This window comes from Sceloporus occidentalis, unplaced genomic scaffold (genome assembly GCF_023333645.1).
Source record: "Sceloporus occidentalis isolate IW3139 unplaced genomic scaffold, rSceOcc1.0.p SCAF_10, whole genome shotgun sequence".
Lineage (NCBI taxonomy): Eukaryota > Metazoa > Chordata > Lepidosauria > Squamata > Phrynosomatidae > Sceloporus > Sceloporus occidentalis.
The window spans coordinates 13,828,278-13,853,118 of NW_028316990.1; the positions used below are offsets into that span (position 1 = coordinate 13,828,278).

At 40.1% G+C, this 24,841-nt stretch overlaps 1 protein-coding gene across 5 annotated transcripts in view; it reads left to right on the plus strand.

Annotated features, from left to right (window-relative positions):
* The first annotated feature begins 1,191 nt into the window (after positions 1-1,191).
* Positions 1,192-24,841, plus strand: part of TDRD12 (tudor domain containing 12) — a 39,001-nt gene continuing 15,351 nt past the window's right edge. Inside the window, exons 1-19 of one of the 5 annotated variants that reach the window (XM_089539789.1) lie at positions 1,192-1,253; positions 3,079-3,199; positions 3,482-3,526; positions 3,644-3,805; positions 5,692-5,828; positions 6,588-6,707; positions 7,004-7,059; positions 7,852-7,937; positions 9,777-9,972; positions 12,135-12,193; positions 13,816-13,886; positions 14,500-14,571; positions 16,197-16,257; positions 17,868-17,972; positions 19,301-19,483; positions 20,699-20,855; positions 23,051-23,178; positions 23,743-23,934; positions 24,438-24,566. In XM_089539789.1, the coding sequence (XP_089395915.1) occupies positions 3,503-3,526; positions 3,644-3,805; positions 5,692-5,828; positions 6,588-6,707; positions 7,004-7,059; positions 7,852-7,937; positions 9,777-9,972; positions 12,135-12,193; positions 13,816-13,886; positions 14,500-14,571; positions 16,197-16,257; positions 17,868-17,972; positions 19,301-19,483; positions 20,699-20,855; positions 23,051-23,178; positions 23,743-23,934; positions 24,438-24,566 (1,938 nt within the window). In that variant the 5' untranslated portion in view covers positions 1,192-1,253; positions 3,079-3,199; positions 3,482-3,502. Of the gene's footprint in view, positions 1,254-3,078; positions 3,200-3,481; positions 3,527-3,643; positions 3,806-5,691; positions 5,829-6,587; positions 6,708-7,003; positions 7,060-7,851; positions 7,938-9,776; positions 9,973-12,134; positions 12,194-13,815; positions 13,887-14,499; positions 14,572-16,196; positions 16,258-17,867; positions 17,973-19,300; positions 19,484-20,698; positions 20,856-23,050; positions 23,179-23,742; positions 23,935-24,437; positions 24,567-24,841 lie in introns of those variants that run through there. The other 4 variants (XM_089539791.1, XM_089539790.1, XM_089539793.1 and 1 more) reach the window with 4 other exon arrangements.

The following is a 24,841-nucleotide window of genomic DNA, read 5'->3' on the forward strand; positions in this document are numbered from 1 at the left end:
TAATAATAACAACCCAGTTTGAGACCAAGGCTTTAAACTGCCCTGGCTCAGTGCTAGGGAACCCTGGGAATGGTAGTTTTGTGAGACATTGAGCCTTCTCTATCAGAAAGGGCTCTGGTGCCACAACGAACTACAATTCCCAGGATTCCCTAGCACTGAGCCAGGAGAGTTAAAGCGGTCACAAACTGGATTATTTCTGCAGTGTGTTTTGGACCTTCGTTATTAAAAATGCTCAAGGTCCAATCCATATTGCAGAAATAATCCAGTTTGAAACCGCTTTAACTGCCCTGGCTCAGTGCTAGGGAACCCTGGGAATTGTAGTTTTGTGAGAAAGAGCTCTGGTGCCACAATGAACTACAGTTCCCATGCATCTGAGGAAGTACGCTTAAGCCTAGGAAAGGAGTCGGGGGCTGAGAGAGAGAGAGAGAGAGAGAGAGCTTCCTGGGGCTGTGAGTGTGTGACACTCCAAAGGGTTGGTTGCTCTGTAGCCAGCCTCGCTCTCAGAGTCAGGGCTGGAGCTGAAATGGGCAAAAGTCACCCAAAATGCACTGAAATAGAGCCAGGCACCAAAATCACACCAAAAGCTCTGAAAAGTCCCCGTTTCCGTGTGAAAGTCACCACATTGGCCCACACCCGCACGCCTCCACTGAGGCCCTCTGTCACTCTGATTGGCCTCCTTCCCAATCACTTAACGAATATCTGTCTCTTTATTGGACGACAGGTCGGAATAGCCCGCCCTCCATCAATAAGAACAATGTGGGGCTATTCCTCCCCCATTGGCCTCTTCTCCAGTCACTTAACGGGCATCTGTCTTCTTATTGACCAATAGGTCGGAATAGCCCGCCCACCGTCCGTCCTTCAGCATAAGAACAATCCAAGTTCTATGCGAGGAGGGGGGAGACAAAAAGAGAACAAAATGGGGGAGAAATCTTCCTTTTTTCCTTCATGGCAACAGTTTAGAGTTTCTTCCCCTCCCCTTACAACGAGACTCACAGCGACATCGAGTTGTGTCAGCGGTTCTCTTTTAATCTCACATTTCATTTCCTCCCTACTCCCCCCTCCTTTAATGAATGGTTTAGCCCAAGGTAAACTCTCGCTTTGGAATGGCTGCGAGGCGTGGCCTAATTGGTGTCCTTTTTTTTAACGTTAGCGCTTGAAAGGGAAGCCCCGCCCCCTGGGGCATCATTTCGGGCCAGAAGGCGTCGAGAGGCGAAGGAGAGCGGTCGTGTTTTGTGAGGGCTCCTTCTTCTGAGGTGAAGAAGGGAGTGACTTAGTCGGCATGATTGAGGAAAATTAAAGCCCTCAGAGAGCCAACAACCTGCGATAGGGATATTTTTAAAGGAGGGCTGCGTCCACACTGGAGAAATAACCCGGTTTGATTCCGCTTTAACTCTTTTTCTGGCTCAAGGCTATGGAATTCTGGGAGTTGGAGTTTGTTGTGGGCCTGGGGCCCACAACAAACTCCAGCTCCCAGAATTCCATAGCCTTGAGCCAGACAAGTTAAAGCGGGATCAAACCGGGTTATTTCTCCAGTGCGGACGCAGCCTATATAACTTCTTATTCTTCTTACTATTATTATTATTAAGTGATTAAAAATAAATTTATATTATTATTTATATATTATTATTATTATTATTATTATATTTATTTGTATCCCCCTCTTTTCCCCAGAACTGGGACTCAGAGCAGCTTCACAGCATTAAAACAAACAAATAAAAGCAGTACAGTTAAAAAAACAGAAAGAAAAAAGTACATTAAAAAGGGAATTAAATTATTACAGTATTAAAACAGATAGCTCTTAAGAGAATAAAACACATTAATATAAATAAACTCTTGATTTTGGCTAAGCAGAGACAAATCTTTACCCCGAAGGAGGTGGAAGTTAAGGTGATTTATCTGTTGCTTAAGAATTATATATATATATATATATATATATATATATATAATTTTGTAGACTTGAGCATACTTTCTCAGATGCATTTGGAGCTTGTTGTCAGCCATATATCTATATATGTATGTAATGATGCAGTATGTATACATATATATCATATATATATATTATATATAAAACATATATATAATGTGTATAATATATATATATAATCTCTCTCTCTCTCTCTCTCTCTCTCTATATATATATATATATATGGCTGACAACAAGCCTCAAATGCATCTGAGAAAGTATGCTCAAGTCTCCAAAAGCTTGCACTGCCAACTTCTCTCTTTCAGTTCTTCTCAAAAGTGCAGCGAGATCCCTTTGCATCTTGATTTTTCAGAGGAACACGACGATCTCTTTGAAGACCAGGCTCTGCTTCTCATGCAAAGACTCTGCATACTAGACTTCCTCTCTGCTAAACCGTGGCTTAGTACTGCATCTGAACTTAGCCTTTGTAGGTTGCAACTTGCCTATGCAGTGATGGATTTCATATTTCAATTCAGACAACTTTGTTTATAAACAACAAGGAGCTTTAAAAAACTTTATGGCATAGATTTTAAAGCTGCAGTATTGCTCACTTGGAAGTGACTTCTGAGCTTCAAAGTCATTCTTTTTGAATTCAAGTCTTCTTTGAGGAAATTGCTCAGACATATGTAACAGCCAATTTCTACCATTTGTGTAAGTGGTAGCTACTCCATGCCTGACCTTCCCACATTTTGCCCCTAATGTTTTTACTGTTCCCCTCAAACAGAGTGGAGTCCCCTCTTCTCACCTGCTGCATGCACATCCAAAGGAATATTACCTGATTCTGTGCTCAGAATAACTTGGTTTAAGAAGCAGTTTTCCTCAAGTTGGGCTTGATCGTTCTTGCACCTCCAATGGAGCAAGTTTTCAGTACAATCCTATTCCTGTTTGCTCAGAAGTGAGTTCAATTCTGTTTAGCTCACTACCTTTGTGCTAGGAGGGCACCTTTACTTTTAAAGGTAATTTTTTCCCCTTTGACGTGATTGTCAAGTTGTGTCTGACTAGTCATCTCCATTACTAAGCCGAAGGGCCAGCGGTGTCAAAGACTGCATGGAACACTGTTATCTTCCCACCAAAGTGGTACCTATTTATCTACTTGTGCTTTTACATGCTTTCAGACTGCTAGGTTGGCAGAAGCTGGGACTAGTGACAGGAGTCACTCTGCCACGCAGCACTTGGTTGCCTACCTGCCGACGTTGTGATCTTCAGAGTCAACCTCTCAGCCGCTAAGCCACCATTGTGAGTCTTTATTCTAGTTAGTCTATTTGTGTTTCGAATTTAACACACAAACATGTGCCTTTTTGAGTACATCATTTATTCTGACTTGGAGGATTCATGATGAGGACTTTAACAGATTTAGGGTTTATGACTGATGAGCAGATGGCTTTTACTGAAGTAATTCTTTCATACCCTTACCAAATTACATTCAACACCTTTATATTTTATCTAGTGCAATTTTTAAAAGAAGTTAGTTCATTTTGTGGAAGCACTTTACTAATGTGTTGCTTTTTGTGTTTTCAGATTTGTATGTAAAGCTTGAAGATGATTGAAGTCTTCATAATGAAGGTACTGTGATGTTTTGAAGGTTATATCCACCTGTAGGACACAGTTTGAGTATATATGATGACTGTTAAATGCCCAAGTGTGTTTCAATGTTTCAATTATGGCTTGCTTATTGACCAGATTGAAAATCCAGGCTGCTTTTGGGTCGGCATAAAAGGAGGTGGAAATTTTGTAGAGAACGAAATGGAATATAAAAAGCTTCAGTCTTACATGAATCAATTCTATAACAAATATTATAGATGCATGGATGAAATCAAACCATCGGTATTGGAAGAGGGGCAGGTAATTTTTGGCATTTAATGTATTTTTTGTGGATATGAATCTTAGGACAGGGGAATGGAGATTAATGTTGCAACATTAGTATTTTGCTTTTCATTTAAATGCAATTGCATCTCTTAGGTTTGAATAGGAAATATGGAAATAGAAGGTCATTTGAGGTCAATATTTGTAATTGGGTTTCAATGCTTATAGAAGTATTTGTGTGAGTATGATACCATATTTCCGCCTTTTTTGTCTTCCCACACAAGCAATAACCATTGAAAAACAATGGTACTGTTACTCACATTGGTAAGATGCAAGACAACATTATAAAGGAAGCCACATACCAATGTGATGGGCTTATTTAAACCCCACATAGAATTTACAGGCTTATGTCAGTGAAAACCTCTGAAATAATTGTATATGCCCTCTTTCCTCTTTGTCCACTGTCTAGCTAGAAAATATTGTAGCAACACCAGCATTAGGCAGATGGTGAAGGAAAGTTGAAGGAACGCAGACTTTTAGAGGCTAAACACACGGCTATAAGGCCCGTGTTGTTCTGTGCGGACATTTCAGGCCAGTAGCCCCAGGCCAGGATCACCCAGTCCAGATGCCAGCCTGATGGTTCCAGAATGATCCCAGCCCAAAAGGCCCTTAATGTGGACTAAAAAGACTGGCTGTTTATAGATAAATTTCCTAGAAACTCTGCTGCAAGAGCCAGCAGACTGCACATCCCTGTGTACTCCTTACCTGCTGTTATGTCCACTCTGAAGGCCTCAGTTGCAGCCCCTGATGTTGGAAGGGAGCGCCTGGCCACATGGATGTAGCAAGTCACCACGTTTCCACCCTTATGGGCTGCTCCAGAAGACTTCAGAGTGGACATGGTGGTGGCAGGTAAGAGGTGTGCTGTGGCACCAGCTCCACAGTACGATAGTGTGTTCGCATTTGAATGCCTGTACATTATCACTTTTGCCCAGAGACAGAACTGGATCAGAACTGCGGGCAGGATACCATGGGGTTGGCCTGTGGTATCCTGCTAATTCATACCTGGAGTCAGTAGCAGCAACCTCTCTGCAGTAAACAGTGCATTAAAGGCTCGAGCTGAGAAAGAGCAGGATTCTATTGTAACCGATCCTTCTGTAGTGATGTGTGCCTGTCTACAGCAGGTGAGGTAAACAGTAATAGTTTCCAGAATCCTTTAGTGATCATGTGTGAAAAACAATAAAAAAAACCCAAGCAAAACATAAGTCTGCTTCACTAGTTGTCCTACAACTTGTTAAAGAAATATAGATGTATAAGTTTGGTTACCAGAATTGAAATTAGAAAAATGGAGGGGGGAAAAATCATTCCTGTGAGCATTTTGGAAGAAGCTTCCCAATGGTCACTAGATTTTAAATGTTTTTGTTATGCATGGTTTACCTGACCTGGTGCATATTATTAGTCTCCAAAAGTGCATATTGTGGCCAGTTTTAAATGTGCCAATTTTAAATGTTGAAGTAGTAGTAGTAGTAGTAGTAGTTCTGTGCCTTCAAGTCATTTACAAGTTATGATAACCCAAAGACAAACTTATGTGGGGTTTTCTTGGCAAGATTTGTTCAGACCTTTGCCTTTGAAGCTAAGAGAGTGTGACTTGCCTAAAGTCATCTAGTGGGTTTCCTTGACTGACTGGAGATTCGAAACCTGGACTGCAGAGCCCTAGCCCAATGCTCAGACCACTACACCACACTGGCTTTTGTGTTGGTGCATATTGACAGTTCTGAAAGATGCTGGACTGCTCTTCTTTTGGGAGGGTATAAGACCCTAACCCTATTTTTTCCATATTAATCCTGTCCAAGAACACAGTAATTTCTTAACTGAGCTATACCTATATATAAAATTTTAAATGTACACATCATGTGTTTCTTTTTCAGGTTTGTGCTGTTTATTATCAGGAGCAGAAATCCTGGTGCAGAGCTATTGTTAAATCGATAATTTCATGTACAGATTATTACCTTGCAGAATGTTTCCTTGTGGATTATGCCAAAAGCATTCCTGTGAAAAAAGAAAAGTATGTGATGGTACTAAGTAAAATCAGAGAGCAAACATTGTGTATACTGTGACTATAGAAATCTGAACAATATTTTAAGTAAAATTACCTCAGTGTCTTACTGCATGGGTTTAAATGTCTCTACAGTAATGCACAGTGCATGGGAAATAAACATGATGAACTGGAACTCTTAATGCAGCATAATAGATATGATGCTGTAGGTATGACTGAGAGTGTGATGAGTCTTATGACTGGAATGTAGTAATTGGGGGGTATAACCTGTGTTAGAGAAATAGACCTAGCAAGGAAAGATGAGGAGGAGCTTTATATATTTGAATGCTGCCTCGGAGTGTAGTGGACTGAGTCTCCTCCTTTGGAGGATTTTAAACAGAGGCTGGATGGCCATACTTTGATTGATGTTCCTTATTGGCAGAAGGTTGGCTTGAATGGCTCTTGTGGTCTCTTCCAACTCTATGATTCTATGCGTCATTGAGCCAGTATCATCCTGCTATATACTAATGTATATACTATTGGAAACTACTACATCAAAATATAAACTTTTACTAAGGACTTGTTGGATAATCTTAAAGAAGTTTCTGATTTAGTCCATGCTACCATTTCAGTCGTGGGAATAATATTGTCCTTCATGAAATGGTTGTTAAGGACAAAACAAATAGAATTATGTCATATTTATATTCTGCCTGGAAATTTTATATGTTGTACTTGTGCCGATGGTTTGAGTGAAGTGTATTAACTCTGTTCCACAATCTTTGTTTTCAGGATTTGTGTTGCCTTAGAATCGTTTATGAAATTGCCCTACAGAGCAAAAAAGTTTAGATTATACTGTACAAAACCAGTAACATTGTGTTTCAACTATTACAATGACAATGCAGAGACAGTGTAAGTATGGTTTGTGAGAAATTATTGTATTTTGCAGCGTTATGGCTTCTGTGGATAATTTACAAACAGTATTTTTGAGTGATACTTCCCATAACTACAAGAAGAATCTTCTCCACATATCTCTTTCCATCCTGTTGAATTATCTCATTGTATATCTGCCAAAACACCATGCTATTTTTATATGTAGATTTTTTTTCTTTCCAGTTTTTAAATCTGTAAAATGTACTAAAGTAAAAAATGTTTAATAAATACAGACAAATAATATTGTAGTAAAATAAACATGTGCTTTTTTATAGCCCTGCTGCCAAATGGGATATCGCTGCTATCCAGTATTTTCAAAACCTCTTCAACGGTAATAAGATACACAGAAAAGCATATTATATCATCTCAGACATATGGTGAAAGCATTAAGCAATAGATATAAAATAATCCATGTAGCAGTTTAGGTTAGCAGATTTATATGACACCTAAAGTAAAGAATATTGGTGAACCCAGTGTTCAGAATTTAGTATTCCAAATTTGTTGACAGGTTGTAGTTAGAACTAGAGTGGATTCTGTCTCTTGGTACTATCATTGGCTAATATGGGGTGGGGCAATTTACAGGACCTCCAATCTGCAAGTGACTAGCTCACCAATATATTGGGCCCAGTGTACTTCTAATCAGCTTAATTTGAAGCTAACATACTTATTTACAATTTTGCTTAAGGCAATTAAATAGTCTTGTGCTATCAACTTTCCTGTTTGATTCCTTGAATATAATGTAGGAATTCAGTCGTTTCAATATCCTTACTGGGAGTAGTCTGTGTTGATACACTCCTTTTTCTGACAGGTGAAGATCTTTTTATCTAAGCAAGCCCTTGTCAGTTACTGCTAAACAAGATGTTTTTATGGGGGGATTGTCTGTGTATTCCCCCCCACCAATCGTTTTTAATTTTTTTTATTTAGTTGAACTGAATTGAATTTTAGCTGTGTTTCTTTGTAAATCATTTTGTGAACTACCTTTGGTTCCAATATTGGGAGAAGGGTAGAAATAAATTCAATAAATAGTTAATGTTTATTAGCTATTTATTAGAAAAAACAACAACAAAATTTGGAGAAACAGCAGAAATAGATTATTAATTCTTATTGCTTCTATCATTTATAGAAACTACCCAAGTGGAGGCCAAGTTATGTTCTGTTGAAGATGACACTTTTGATGTCTATCTTTATGTCACAGTAAATGGTGAAAAGGTAACCAGGTGGCATAAATCTGTTTTCATAGAATATTTAAAACTTGAGTATACAATTTGTCCAGTGAACCAATGCGATGTAACAGTTTGAGTATTGAACTAGGACCCTGGGAACCAAGGTTCAGGTCCTCACTTTGCCATGAAACCCATTGAGTGACTTTGGGCAAGTCACATTCAGCCTCAGAAGAAGGCAGTGGCAAAACCCTTCTGAACAAATCTTGGCATGAAAACCCATGATGGGTTTGCCCTAGGATATAAGTCAGAAATGACTTGAGGACACACTACAACAATACAATTTGTCAAGGTAATTGGCAGCATCTGTCACTCTCTATGGAATATTACTCTGCCTCCACAGTAATCTTTCCTGTACTTGGAGCTTACTTGGAGTGGAGAGTTAAGGTAAAGGTCAGCTCCCCACATTAAAAAACAACAACAACGAGTAGATCCTGTAGAGCTGTAAATAGGAGATACAGAACGGATCAGGGGTTCTTACTTCATGGGAGCAGACATGCAAAGGCAAGTAGAAAAACAAAGCTGGCTGATGTAGATGCATTGTTTAGAATTAGAGAAATGATACCCTTGCAAAGAGGAACTGTGCATAATGCAAGTAGTACTTTTTCTTGATAATAATGAATTGAGATTTAAGTTTATAACTCCAAACTATCCCTATTTATACCTTGGCAGAGAGCCACCATGCTGTATAGCTTGTGTGCTGGAGAAGTTTCTTTGGGCTTAAACACGAGTAACTGTTTGCTCTTAAGATAAGAGTAAATACTGCAGGGAACTGCCTTGCCCAGTGGCCCCTGTTAACAGAACTAATTTTGTAAATCCTGAATAATTGGTACATCCATGTCTCAGTGGAGCTTGGGAAATTTTCTTTTTGGAGCGAGAGTTACAACTCCCACAGTTGTACAGCCACAAGCTGTGTCTCTAACTTGGGTCCAAAACGCTGCAGAAATAATCCAGTTTGAGACTGCTTTAATTGCCCTGGCTCATTGTTTCAAACTGGATTATTTCTGTAGTCTGTTTTGCTAGGCAATTCTGGGAACTGTAGGCTCGTGAGACATTTTATTTTCTCTGTCAAAGAGCTCTGGTGCCACAATAACCTACAGTTCCCAGGATTCCCTAACACTGAGCCAGGGCAGTTAAAGCAGTCTCAAACTGAATGATTTCTCCATTGTGTTTTGGACCATAGTTAACTGAAAGCAGAACTGTTTTCCCCAGACAGCCACTTTTGTTGAATCATTCATTAGAATCCAGTTTTCTTTAGTGCTTTTGCTTTCAAGCTGTGTTTCATTTCTTCAATTAGTGCTAATCTTGCTGTGTAACATTGGTGATCCAAATATTGCAAGTGCACACCTTATAGTTGCATCAGCAGTCTGCTGTTCATATCCTTCCATGACTGGTTTATCTCAAGAAACATGGGAAACATCAATATGTTTTCTATACTCTTCCAGTAGGCTTGCAGCATATGTGCACATGTGCAATCCCCTAAAAGTGAAAAGAAGCTGCTTAAAATGTCTGTGCTTTGACCACTGTGATAATCTAGAATTGCAGCTAAAGGCCCATTAGAAATACCACAAGGAAGCTATTTCAAACTGTTGTTTCTTTCAGAGTTCATGTATAGAGCAGCAGCTAGAGAGTTTTTGGTATGGTGTGCTTTCATAATGCTTGTAGTCAGTATTCTTCAGCATATGGGAGATCATTTAAAGTGCTGCTGCAGCCTCATTATTTCAAGTTGATTCCATGTTTTATTGGTCTTCTGCACTATATTGTTACATGTTTCATTTCTCTTATTTATGCTAACTTTTCAAATCTGTGACATCTGTTTACTTTATAGGTGTGTGTGAATGATGATCTTATTGCTAAGAACTTTGCTTGTTATGAGACAAATGAGAGAACATTTCGTATTATGAATGACCAAACTCCCAAAATGTTAAATCACAAGTCTCTCTCAGCCACAGAGAACCTCAGTCCTGCCAGTATTCTATGGCCAAAGTTGCTGAATCTTGAAGAATCCAAGGCTCTTGAAGTGTGTGAGTATGGCAAATCTGTTCCTGAAGTAAAATTATAGTTTGTGAGGAATAGTAAACAATGGAAGTGGATACTTAGCTGTTGCTCAGTTGTTGTGTTGCAATCCTAGTATGTAAACAAGCACAACATTGTGCATGAAGCATGACATCATATCCATCAGCAGAGTCATGACAGCATGTCAATCAGGACAGAATCATGGCAGAATTAACCCAATCCTGACATAACTTCACATAGAATCATACAATCACAGAGCTGGAAGAGATCACGAAGGCCGTCCAGTGCAACCCCCTGCCATCCTGGAATATACAAAGCACTGCTGCCAATCACCCTCTGTTTAAAAATCTCCAAAGAAAGAGACTCCACCACTCTCTGAGGCAGTGTGTTCTTCTGCCGAAGAGCTCTTGCCGTCAAGATATTCTTCCTAATGTTTACATAGAAACTCATTTCCTGTAGCTTGAATCCATTACTCCATGGTTTAGTCTCTGGAGCTGCAGAAAACAAGCTTGCTTCATCCTCAATGGTCTTCCTCGAAGAGGACCAGCCCTCCCTTCAGCCACCATCTGGGAGAGAGAGGCAGGTGAGCTCCAACTGCCTTCCTCGAAGAGGACCAGCCCTCCCTTCAGCCACCATCTGGGAGAGAGAGGCAGGTGAGCTCCAACTGCCTTCCTCGAAGAGGACCAGCCCTCCCTTCAGCCACCATCTGGGAGAGAGAGGCAGGTGAGCTCCAACTGCCTTCCTCGAAGAGGACCAGCCCTCCCTTCCGCCACCATCTGGGAGAGAGAGGCAGGCGAGCTCCAACTGCCTTCCTCGAAGAGGACCAGCCCTCCCTTCAGCCACCATCTGGGAGAGAGAGGCAGGCGAGCTCCAACTGCCTTCCTCGAAGAGGACCAGCCCTCCCTTCAGCCACCATCTGGGAGAGAGAGGCAGGCGAGCGCCAACTGCCTTCCTCGAAGAGGACCAGCCCTCCCTTCAGCCACCATCTGGGAGAGAGAGGCAGGCGAGCGCCAACTGCCTTCCTCGAAGAGGACCAGCCCTCCCTTCAGCCACCATCTGGAAGGGGAGAGGCAGGCGAGCTCCAACTGCCTTCCTCGAAGAGGACCAGCCCTCCCTTCAGCCACCATCTGGGAGAGAGAGGCAGGTGAGCTCCAACTGCCTTCCTCGAAGAGGACCAGCCCTCCCTTCAGCCACCATCTGGGAGAGAGAGGCAGGTGAGCTCCAACTGCCTTCCTCAAAGAGGACCAGCCCTCCCTTCAGCTACCATCCTGAAGGGGAGAGAGGCAGGCTAGCTCCACCAGGCCTGCCTGGAAGAAGCAGAGCCCTCCCTCCGGTCCATCTGCCTTGGTCCAGGCCTCAGAGGGAGTGAAGAATGCTGGACCTGATCCCCTCCCCCCTCACCATTCCCTTCTCCTTTTGTGTCGTGTCTTTTAGACTGTAAGCCTGCGGGCAGGGAACTGTCTGGTTAAAAATAATAATAAATGTAAGCCGCCCTGATAGCCATTAGGGCTGAAGGGCGGGATATAAATACCTAAATAAATAAATAATAAATAAATAAATCCCTTCAAATATTTAAACAGGGCTATCATGTCACCCCTTACTCTTTTCCAGACTAAACATACCCAATTCCCTAAGCAGCTGCTCATATGGCATGATTTCCAGATCTAGGTCTGACTAGGCACAAAGTTTCTTCTTTCGGAAAAACAGTGTTGCCGACATGGGTGATGCTGAAAAACATTGAAGTAATGCCATTAAATTCAGGTCCTGTTCTTTTTCCAGAGTCATCCTTTGAGGAGTATCTTCCAATTTTTGTGTTCTTCCTCCATTGTCTGAAGCATGAACTGATATGATAGGTGTTTCTGCTGTTCAAAACAAAAGCATCAAATATAGCTTTTGAGGGTTCCTGAAATAAATTTTTATCACTTGTGATTTATTAATTTTAACCAGTTGTTGCATTTGGACATGAACATTAAATATGGACATTTCTGTGGAATTTTAAAAATAATTACATCTTTAAAAATAATTACATCTTTTACAAATAATTACATCCTGCATGAGGAATAATATGTAGAGGTCGATGTCTTGTTTATTGTTACTTGAGATCATAAATACGTTGTGTGTAAGAAATTTTACTGAAACCTCCTACACTTCAATTGTGTATTTCCTTTAGCTCATCCTGCTGAGAAAGCAACAAGCAACATTCTACCAGAAACTGCCTCATATAGTAAAGTAAGTGAATCTTGGAGTATTGAACATAACTTTCTTCTCAGCTGAAACTTAAATATTGTCAGATGTTTACAATATCAGTGGCCTGCCTCAAATGAACAGAAATCATCAGTCATTTAGGTCTGAACCCAGTTGCAAGTACCACTGACAGTAGCCTGTTGAATAAATGGCAAAAAAGATGATAAACAATTAAAATAGTTTTTATTTTATTTTATCATTTTGCTGTAGTTACGCAAGCACAGCAAAGATAAAAATACAAGAAAATTCTGGCATGCTAAGGCACAGAGTTAGCCTGCTTTGGGGATAGGAGAAGAGGAGACTCAAGCGTCATCTTGTCACTTGACTGGTGTAATACCTGAATTGAAGTGAAGAAGGTTTTCACCCTACAATACCCATATTATAATAGTGAGATTGGGAGCTCATTGATAGGTTTTGCCCATCAGATGTATGCTACACTAACAGGGTGGCAGCAGGCGGGACATAACAACATATGATACGTACCAGCCAAATACACTTTTATCCCGTTAAAGCCCTGCTTTTTAGCCTCGTGGTATAGTCCTAAAACTGTTACCTTACATGTCCTTGGGAATATGGGGGGGGGGACTCTGTTCAAGTAAATGGGCCTTATGATTTACACTTCTTACGTACACCTCTTCTGTTATCATGCATCTCTTTAAAAATAGAAGTGGAATATCTATTCCCACACAATAGTACTTGTCTATTTTTCAAATACATTTTCATGATTGGTGCATGCACATCATATTGATTACTGTAAAATTCAGCTCATCTTAAAACCGTGTGCAGAATTATCATGACTGTGTGTATAGTTGTTTTTGCATCAGTTTTAATGATGGTGAATATTCTCAGTGTATGTGCCTTCAAGTCGCCTGTTGACTTATGGCAACTCTATGAATTTCATATAGTTTTCATAAGCAAGGAATACTCAAATGTTGTTTTGCTAGTTCCTTTCTCTGAAATATAGCCTACACTACCTAGTAGTCTTTGGCTTTCTCCCATCTAAGTAGTAACAAGGCTGATCCTCCTTAGTGTCCAAGTTCAGAAAGTTGCTAGTACCTTTAGGAGTTTTAGGTTGTACAATTGTGGGTTGTTTTTTTTAGCAATTCAAAACTTCACAGCTTGTCCTTGGTGAACAAAATGTGCTGATACCACAAAAGAGGAATTAAGTAACAACCCAGTACAATCCTTTTGATTGTGTTGGCAAGGTAAAAAAAATAGCATCAGTGCTAGATGGTCTGCCTTATACTGTATTTGGCCTGTTACAGACAGCCAAAATAAAGCTGCTTCGAGTCACAGTGGAGGTATGGTGTTTCAATGATGCATGCATCCTAAGAGTCCAGAAGTCGCACCAAAGCCACGCTCCAGCCCTAAGGACTGGAGTGTGGCTTTGGTGTGGCTTCTGGACTCTTAGGACGCATGCATCAGTGAAACACCATACCTCCACTGTGACTCGAAGCAGCTTTATTTTGGCTGTCTGTAACAAGCCTTTGTTTGTCTTTTTCTGACCAGTTTCAGAAATGAAGTAGCTTCATCTAGAATCATAAATATTGCCTGCTTCCTAAATCAAGAAGAGTAAAGCTTTGGGATATTTTTGTTTACTCTCTTAGGGTGCTGTGATGACTATTCCTCCCTTCAAACGAGGTATAACAGTTTCTGTAACAGATCTGCCAACAGACAGGTATATCTTTTCTTCCTATTTTCTTAAATAGGCAAATGTTTGAACCTAGTTCGTTAAACTAAAGCCATGAATACAAAATTACTGATTGGTCCAAGTCACCCTGTCATTACACATCCTACTCAGGTCTTGCAAACTGAGGGCTCTGGCTTCTATGATTTGAGTCTATCTACCTGCATTGGGGTCTTCCTCTTTTCCTACTGCCTTCTTCTTTGCAAAGTATTAGTATCTTTTCTAATGGATCATGTCTTCTCATGATATGTCAAAAATAGGACAGTCTTAGTTTAGTCATTTTGGCTTCTACCAACAATTCCAGCTTGATTTGTATTAGAACCCATTTATTGGTCTTTTTAGCAGTCCATAGAATGTGGTTCTCCAGCACCACATTCAAATGAGTTGATTTTTTTCCCCTTTCAGCTTTCTTCACTTGTCCAGCTTACAGAACCATGCATAGAAACTGGAAATACTGTGACACTGGGGAACAAGCAGGGGTTTAAAATAAATTAATAATGTAAAGAAAACAGCCATCATGTACAGCATTTTACATGCAGTCATTGTATATTTGCCACTATTTTCTTTTGACTAAGGTTTTGTTAAATTATGTGTTTCATTCTAGCACCACATGTGAGAAAACTACTTGTATAAAGGAGAGGAAAGAAAATCTTTATGAAGAAAACATTACTATGAAGTAAGTTTTCCTTTACCTCTGGACTGTATCACAACAGCCTGTGATCCCACCACAGTAGCGCCAATTTAAGAATGGAAGCATACCAGTTTGGCATCATTTCTTATCACAATTTTCTCCATGATAGTGCTTTGGCGATCCATGATTATGTGACTTGTTCTCCACACTGCCAAGCACTACCTTCAGGAGGGCAGGGGAACGAGCGATGGAGACTGCCAACCACCTCCCAAGGCCATGTGCTGTGTGAATATATATAGACAAGAAGCTTCAGGATGGCGTTGGCAGCTGTGATTGGTGCTCCCCTCCCAAAGTGCAAGGCTGGTGTGTTCACATCTGCACAACAGGCCTGTGTTTTGTGGCGGGAGGGGGGACAACAACAAGTGTTCATGTAGGCCAATTACCTCCTGAAGCCAGCTGCTGTTTGAATGTGCACTCAACAAACAGCTTCAGGAAGGTGTTGCTGGTGCCATCGATCAGCAGGGAGAGGAGTGGAATCACATCCACTCACACCACATGAATTGCAGAGAAGCAGAACTGCAGCAGAAGCAACCTATCACACAGAGGCAGTAATGGAATACCAGTGATATAGGCTTGGAAATGGGTGTAGTGGAAGAGACAGAAGAAGGTGAGCATGGGTCTGTGGAGTTAAATCTCTCCAGTCCCAGAGAATCTTTTGGGAGAGTTTGTTGCAGCAAGGGTAAGGGTCAGTTGGGCTAAGGCTGTTCATTTTTTTTTTAACCTAGTGGAAGCTTGATTGTGTGAGCAATAGTATCTGATGTTATATTGTAGTTTGGAAACCTTTTGTCCATTGGGTCAAGGTTAATTGGTTTGTGTGAGCTGAGTGGAGGTGTGATTGTGTGCTTGTTAGCACTCTGTTGGGTATAGCCCCAGGTCTCTTTCCTAAGCACCTGTTCCCAGGGAGGAGGAGCTTTTGCTCAGTAAGTTGAGACTTGGATGGGGGAGGAATTAGCAGCCAGTAGCTTTTCTATATTGCTGCAGTCTCAGTCTCTGGAGATTGGCCATAGAGCTTGGCGAGCAGGCTTGGAAAATGGGTATTTATCAAGGGAGTTTGAGGGGGATGCTCAAGCGTCCTGTTTTGGTGCCTACCAAAGTCTGCTGCACATGAATAATGAGGGAGCTGCTGTAGTCACTTGTAACAGCTGTGATATGTTTCTGTTCTTGCCAGTGGATGTGGGTAACCTCATCTGTATGTAGGGCAAGTTGGTAGCCCTGTTGGAAGAGAAGGTCCAGCAACTGGAGACTCCAGTATGTACATTTCAGCATATTAGGGAGCAAGAGGTTTTTGTGGACAGAATGGAACCTGGGTGGGGAAGTTCACATACACAGAGTTCATATACACAGAAAGTAGACAGTTGGAGGAATGTGAACTAAGAAAACCAGCATGCTTGCAGTTAACTGATTTGAAACTCCCTGATAGAAAGTCAGATGCTTTAGAAACTGGAGACTGTAGAATGTCAGATGCTTGATTTAGCAATTGAACAAAAATGATCAAGGCTTAGCTTACTGCTGTCCTACATTCCAAATTATTTTCTGTGCAAGTGACTTTGCAAAAATTAGACCTTTATAGCAGCTTTATATTTGAAAAACCTCTTCTTTTATGTTTTCAGGCTTCTTCAGTTTTTAAACCCTGAGCCTTTGAAATCTAAGAACAGACAAGATGAGGAAGAGGTACTGTATCGCTGCCTTGAGTCCCTATATTGGGAGAAAGGAAGGATATAAGAAAATAACAACAACAACAACAATAATAATAATATTCCAAGAAATGAACTGCTTCATAGATTTTTACATAAAACCACATTTTAATATTGTTACATTGGTATTAATATGCAGCCAGATGTTCTAAAATATTTTGTCTTGTCTAAATAGTTTCTGAATTGATAAACGTTTTACCTAAGATAAAAGTATGGCTAAATTTTACAAAATCTTGTTTGATTCCAGATCTATTAACTAATCAGGTCTTTTTTTTTTTTTTTTTTTTTTTTTTTTTTTTTTTGATAGTATAGGAAGGCTGAATTAATGAAACAATATGAGCTTGCATTAGCATTTGTTACCTGAAAGTTGAATCAGTTCAGCTTCTTCTTCATAGTCTCTATGACTCACACAATTGGGTTAGCTTGCACCTGCAAAATGCATCTTTTGCAACCATCTAGAGTATTACGTAAGTGTTTTGGGGGTAGCCCTATCCACCTCCAGCACTCTTTTACATGGTGCTCCCAGCCAAACCCACCAGTTTTTCCAGCATCAGTAGAAACTGCATTCTTCAAATAGACCTTTGGTTTTGTCAGTAATATTAAAAACAGTAATCATCATCATCATCATAAAAATAATACTGTTAAAAGTGGAAGAAATTTCAAGGTTTCTTGAACCCTCTTCATATTTCTTCTTCAGAAATCAATGCCAATTAGGATTTTCTGCTTGTGTTGTCTTCCAAGGGATTGTCTTTGTCATTGACTCAGTGTTACCTCACTGCAATATCTGCAACTTTCCAGCTGCTTGGGAAGTCTTCCTGCTTCCTTGATCCTCTTGTGAAGAGGTTCTTGGGGGGGCTACAAGAACCTCCATCCTCTGATTTAGGGCCCGATACCAAAGTCATGTGTGAGTCATAGAGACCATAAAGAAGAAGGACAGGTTGCATGCCTATAACTGTAGTTCTATTATTCTAATCTGTGAATTCACACAGTCCCGCCCATCCTCCCTTCATCATGTCATGCTGCATCAGAATCCATGGAACTGACAGTTTTGATGAGAAGACCCTTATATAGGGGTACTAGAGGTGAGTGGGACAGCTGCCAAAACACTTATGTAATGCTCTAGAATGTTTTAAAAGATGCATTGTGCAGGTGCAGGATAACCCATTTTTGATAGATCCATGCATCTGAGAAAGTAGGCTCAAGTCTACAAAACCTTATGTTACCAGCTTCTCTCTTTCAATTAGTCTCAAAGATGCTACAAGATCCCTTTGCATACTGATTTTCCAGACTAACACGGCTATGTCTTTGAATTCTACCATTTGTGTGAGTTCACAGATGACCACTCAAAGAACTGCAGTTAAGGTACGCAACCTGCCCATTTTTTATAACCTTATCTTTCCGAATCTTAATACTGTGTTTATGAAATACATGAAATTTCTCTTCCGTGATATCTTAACCTGCACAGGTTGGTTGTATGTTTCTTAAAGGAGAAAAAAAAGCTGACAAAACATTTTCCATGTAATAGAATATTAAATGACAGCCTTTGTGTGTATCATATATAACAGTACTCTGATATTTCACTTTTAGGAGCCTCAACTGAATATTAATACACACATTCCAGTTGTTCTTAGTAATAAAATTGAACCATGCTCATCTCTTGAAAATGCACCACTGTTTCCTGCTCTAAAAAAGGTAATAGTCATCATATTATATAAAAAAGAGGGGGTCTTATCTCTGATATAAATTCTTAAATACTGACAACTGCAACTTTTTCAAGCCAGGACATAGTAACAGTGACACTTGTTCTTCTGGAATACAGGCATATCTCAGTTGACAAAGCCTTTGACAAGGAGGCTTCTTTTTATAAAGTCTGTTTAATAGCCAGCCCACTCCCCTCTTTTCTTGTCTTCTGTTTAATTGTTGTGTTTTGTTTTTTTGCGGCTGGGTATGTTTAGCCTGGAGAAGAGATTGTTAAGACATGATATGATAGCCCTGTTTAAATATTTGAAGGACTATCATATTGAGGAGGGAGCAAGCTTGTTTTCTGACCTTCTGTTCCATGCCAGCCTGAAGTCCTGATCTGCCTCAGAGTAATAGTTAATCTTTTTCCAGACCAGATCCTTCTTCCTCCAGTGTTCCTTTCCCTTCAGGTTTCATGAATGTGGTCAGAGAAAAGTGGTCCAAACTAGCCACGATGCATCCAGACTCCATAGCAGCTAAATTTTATAACTTACCCAATTTATAACTGCCTCTAAATTGCAAGTGAAACTGAAGCTGTCTTCTACATGGAAGATGTTGACACTAACAACTTCCATGGGACCGGCTGCTTCAGTATTTGCCATGGAATGCTCTGTTTTGGTACCCATGACACACCACCTACTACTACTCCAAGGGGCTGTATGGCAACAGCATGCGTCTGCGCAGAGAACTCCATGGAAACATCCCAGAGCTGAGTAACTTGGCAGAAATAACCTGCACCCACCAACTACTCCAGCATGCATGCTCCAGCTTGCCAAGCTACTGTTTCCTCAGTTTCGAAGTCCATTGTAGACGAGGGACCTGAGAAGAGGAGATGTAGGGCAGGTTGCGTGAGGACAAAGATGAGCACTCAAAGAACCACAGTTGCAGGCAAACAACCTGTTCATTTATAACACAGTTGTAAATAATTCCTGACACAATTCTAGGATCACAGTTGATGCTACTCCCCCCCCCCCCCAATAATGTTTTATTTTTCATATACAGAATTTTGAAGTGCCTACCCTGTCTGACATACGCATCTCCCTGAGAGGACTACACTGTGATCCAGTAAATCTTATACACATCAAATAGGAACAGTGTATACAAAAGAGGGTTTTGGGGAGTTTCAGTAGCAGGCCACTTACATTTTTGAATAGTCAAACACCTTGTTAACAGAAAAACTCAGCCTGTGTACATATTGTAGCTTGATTTTATCACAACTGAACCCTTGATTATCTTATATGCACGGATATATCAAACATATATGCCTTTGTTTCTGACAGGATCTTCTGAGGAACCATTTTGTAGGTCCCAGTCATGTGCAGTCATATTCCTGGCCAGCAATAGCTCGTGGTTGTGATTCAGTAGTCATCTGTCCTGAAAATGACCCACTTATTTATCTGCTGCCAATTATTACATTTCTGCAGTCAAAAGGTTGCTACCTATCTTTACCAGCCAGGAATGGTGTAAGTGTAATATTCAGTGTATGCTCAGAGGGTTCCTTAATTTCTGTAACAAAATGTAAGATTGTTTAAGCAAATATGTATGACTCTCTTTCTGTGATTACTTTTGGGGAAGTGGGTTGTGTGCTTTATTGTGCATGGCCTCTGAAAGAGAAGAACATGTGGATTATGTCATTTGTCTGAAGACATTATTCTAAAGCATAGCAGTCATAGTGGCTGTAACCCAGTGAGGTAGCAGATATCTTCACTTTTGACAAAGCAGTTAAGCCCTTTATAATGATCCCTATACAGCTGCTTAAAATGCTAGGAAACAGAGAAGTGTTTATAACTGTAGCTTCTTACAAAAATGGATGAGCCCAGTCAGTTGCTTGCCAAAGTAGTTACAGACAGTAACAGTAAATGTTTGAATGTGACCCCAAGTTGTCTGAAGCTAACTAGACCAACAGACGTCAAGATTAACCCCTTAAATTGTGCAGTAAAACATTAATCCAAGAAGGAGAATGCTTCTATTTGAATAAATACTTCTCAGGTTTCAAACAAAGGATTGATATCCAGCTTTGCATAAGTGAACTTTTATTTGTCCAGTGAAACTTCCCCTCTCTTCCCTCCCCCAGCAGTCCTCCTCCCCCCACATCTATTCCAAAGGAGTCCCTCAGTCCTCACTATCAGATTGTATCCATTCTGCTGGTAGATGGTAAATGGAACAATGCAAACATGTAAGCAAGCAAACTGGAAACGAAGAAAAGCTAGGAGCAAAAGTACTGAAAACATGGAATAAGCTCCAAATGAAATGTGCAGCTCAGATTGTGAACTGGCATGAGAATCATGTGGTCCTCCAGATTTTGTATTCCCTCTGTATTCTTTACCATTGATTCTGTTGCCTTGTGCTGCTAGACTTGTAGTCAACAATATGTGGAGGGCTTGCATGATTCAGTTTCAGAGGAAGGAACAGGCAAAACCACCTGTGAGTATTCCTTGCCTAAGAAAACCTTATGCAATTCATGGGGCTGCCATAAGTCAACAGGTGACTTGAAGGTACATAGAATATGCACATGATTACATATCATTCTAAATTGCAGTGCAATTGTTTTCTCTATAGGTGTTTAAGAATCTTGGATGGTGCGTATTGGTCTAAACAGTAGATTTTTTATAATGATGTACGGTAAAAGCTCAAGTCTTATCTAATGTTATTGTAATGTGTTTTATGTACGCATATAGCCAATAGCATTAATCATTTGTCCTGGACAAAGGAAAGCAGAACTAGTTTTTGAGCTTCTGGAGAAGTACAGTCATTGCTCCAGGCCTCTTCATCCAATATTGCTCTTACTGGGAATGAACAAAGAAGAAATCAAGAGTATGAAAATTCCTAGAGTATGTAAGTAAAACATGACATTTGTTACACTGAAAATAAGAATAAATTAATGAATAACCACATCTGGACTATAGGACTGTAACATTATATAAAATGCAGTAACAGTATGCTATTATTGTAACCAAATATTTCTTACAGAATTTCACTGCTACAGATGGAAAATATTGGTACTGTAAGGAATGCTTTAGTTTTGCAAAAAAGGGTAAACATTAGTCTAACTTCAGTAGCATATTGTGTTGCTTCTACTATATATTATTCCTTTGTACCATATAAACTTATATTAAGAGGCTGTACAGATCAGGGCAGAGTGGGGGTGTGGTATCCACCCAACATGTTCCCCAACGCTGCCCTGATGCTGCTGTCATGCTATGCACTCAACTGCATGGCAGGCGGCGTCACAGCACTCCTTTGCTGCTGCGTCCAGATGGTGCAGTGCCAAAAGAGCGCCAGAAAGTGCTGCCTGGGTGGCAAAGGTGCCTTTTACCCAGCGCGAAAAGAAGTGGTATTTTGCTATTCCTTTTAGCATCAGGGAAAGGCCAGATCAGGGCCGCAGCGTGTAGTTACTGCAGTCCTGATCCAGCGCTGAAAAGGGTGCCAGCAGTCCACTCGAAAGGGGTGGTCTGTTTCGCTCCTAAGTCCCCCTTATTTGTGTTTGGTATTTTTTCTTGCTTTGGACAACAGGTGTTTATCGTTTGTTCCCATGCTCTTTTATGCATTTCTTTTCATCATGGGAATGGATAGGGGTTGTGTGGGGGTGGGTGAGGTGGTCCTTTGTTTTAATATCCTGTCCCCCTCTTTCTCCTGTCATGGCATGACAGCAATAGTAATTTATCACCACCAGATGGAGCATCACACTGCCAGCAAATGCACAAATGTTATGTAGAGTATGAGTTATTCTCCCTGGCTGGATACTGGGATGTGATTCCATGGATGACAAAGACTGCAACCTCCTCTCAGTGTTTTCTGTTTAAGATTTGCTCCTTATTGCAAGGACCAAATGCGACCTTAATTTATTTACATAGCACATTCATGAACCTTATCACCCTTTGTATAGAAACAAGAAAGGATTGGCCAAAAACCTGTGGCTGATATATGTGGGCATAACCTGGGTTTATGTGCATGTATGTCATTTTGTGGAGGGGGAAAGAGGAAGTATTCACTACTTCTTTTGTACCAGCTCCACAAAGAAAGGGTTACATCCAATCAGGTAGGACACATCCCATGGCAGCAGAGTGGGCAGAGGTAGTTTTGCAAATGTATTGATTCCCACACAACCATGTGGGGAAAAGCAGCACACATTCACAGTATTGTAAACCATATGACTGTAGTTTTTTTGTGGGGTTTTTTTTTTGGGCTATGTGGCCATGTTCTAGAAGAGTTTATTCCTGACGTTTCGTTGGCATCTGTGGCTGGCATCTTCAGAGAATGCTGGCAGGGAAGTGTCTGAAGATGACAGCCACAGATGCTGGCAAAACATCAGGAATAACCTCTTCCAGAACACGGCTTTTTGCAGCTCCTTTTTTGGGTGACTTCAAGGCAGATTTGGGCCGCGGAGTATCGTTGCTGCAGGCCCAATCCGTCTTCAGAAAGGATTCAAGCTTTCTTCAAGCTGCCCCTTCCACCCGTCTATTTCGGCTCTTAGTCTCTGAGATACTAACACCTTTGCTTTCTGTTGGTACACAAACTTCATTTCATGTACAAAATTAGTAAAAATGTTGTATATAAAATTATTGTCAGGCTATGTTATAAGGTGTATACAAAACATAAATAAATTCCGTGTTTACACTTGGGTCCTATCTCCAGGATATATCATGTATATGCAAATATTCTAAAATCCTTGGGGATCAGGGAGGAAGGAACATCAGGAAGATTCAACATACCTGGGCAAATACTGATATCTGTTAATATGAAGACAACATTATTATTTTAGCATCTTTGTAGCTGTACAGGCTTTTGTTTTAGCTGATAATGATTTTAATAGACATTGTGCACTGTGAATACAGTTTATTTCTAGGTGACAAAACCAGGAACTTTTTCATAATCCAGATAATAGTTTTTTGTTTTGTTTTTCTTAGGTTTTGTATAGCCCTTGAAGAACTATTCACCACAGGTGTATTGGGGCTGAATAGTAACTTTAGTTAGATCACATGGGTAAATTGTTAATTCAAAATTGTAGTAACTGTTTTCTAATTTTATAGGTGAAGTAATTGTAACAACTCCACATAGCCTTTTGCGATTGCTTGAATATGATAGCTTACTGTTCCTTAGGCTGTGTCATCTTGTGTTTGATGAAGCTGATGTACTGTTCTCTGAAGCCAGCCATCAAGTAAGTGTGGATTTTGTTCATGATAGAAAAGTGGTTCTATGTGCACTCTTCTAATGACCATATAGCAGTGTTTGGACTAGGCTAAGCTTTCACACACCTAGCCAAAAGTCAACTGCATTTTATGCCACTTGTTCCAGATATAGAAAGGTTAGATAAAATTCAGCTCTTGAAACATTGGACTGCCAGTCCCATTATTCCTCACTGTGGGCTCTACTAGTTAGAGCTGATGAAAATATCCTTCTCTCCCAACTTTCAGTTCTCTCCCGACAACAGCAATCTTTCAAGGGCTACATCTTATCCACCCCTGAAATATGTGTTGTTACAACTTGATTCCCTTTCTGTGTAATTGAGTGCATATCGATAAGTAAGAGGGAAAAAGAGCAAGTGTTGAGCTGGGAAATGGTAATGTTGCTGCATGAACCACGCAGATCTAACTCATGTTAAAATAGCAATTAGTCAAAGATGTTGCCCTGTTTTCCATTCATATCTGTGCAACTGAACTATAGTATTACACTCTTGAGAAAAGTGGAAAGTAATGATAATGGTTAATTCCTGTCTTGATAGGTATTTAATATATTAGAATATTACAAAACAAATTTGAATGTTGAAGGGAAGGAGTTTGTGCCGCAACAAATTGTTGCTGTTGGAAGCCGCTGGATCAAAGATATAGAATATTTAATTAAAGAGTTCATGAATGATCCATATATTGTGATCACATCCTTGGAAGAAGCTGCAATATATGGGAAACTACAGCAGGTAAAGTAACGTGGCTTTTTAAATAATTCATAACTGTTTAATATAATTTGTATTAATTTGTGGATGCAAAGAATGTGCAGCCATCTCCATCTTGCAAAGAGCAATTTTAATGGGTCTTTTGGTGTTTGCACATCTTTTAAAAGATCAGTGTAGACAGTAATACAACTAAAGGCCACTTTTTTATCCTATCCAGGTCTCCCATCATCTTGTCTGTCATTTTTCAAATTTTTCTCAGCTGTGACTGTGGTGAAGGTTGCTTTCCCTTTATAGAGGGACATGTAATAATGGAAATTAGTTGTATTTTCTCCCCTTTTTGCTTGTCTTTGTGTGAAATTAGAAGCAAAACCCATGCAGAGAGAATGACCTCCTACCACTATAGAAAAAATCATAAACTAATATATATATTTATTTCCTAATGTAAGAGGCAAAAATGAAAGCTGGCTTTCTAGAATAAGACTTATTTAAGACAAGATCTGACAATTTTGAACTACTTATGCTTCTAGGTCGTACTGGTTTGCCTTGAATGTAACCGAATCTCAACTTTACTTCAAACAATGGATTTTACTCCTACTAATGCTCAGAAGACATTGATTTTCACAAGTTCTGTAAAAGAAATAGATGCTGTTTACAAGGTATTTTTTTCTCTCTGAAAAATACAGACTTTTAAAAGAAAAAAAATCAGAGGTTCTAATAGATGGCCTCTCTTGTGAAAATTGACAGGATTTGTAAGAATTCGTGATTGTTGGGAAAGATATGGTCCCTTGACAGTGAACCAGTAACTATATTTTAAAACTGGGGTAGACAATAAAACTATAAACTGTCTTTTCTATGGAAGAAGTCTGCGGTAACCTGTAACCTCCATCCACTGAGAGATGAAAATTTCAGTGTTCTTTTCTTGCTCTTTCCC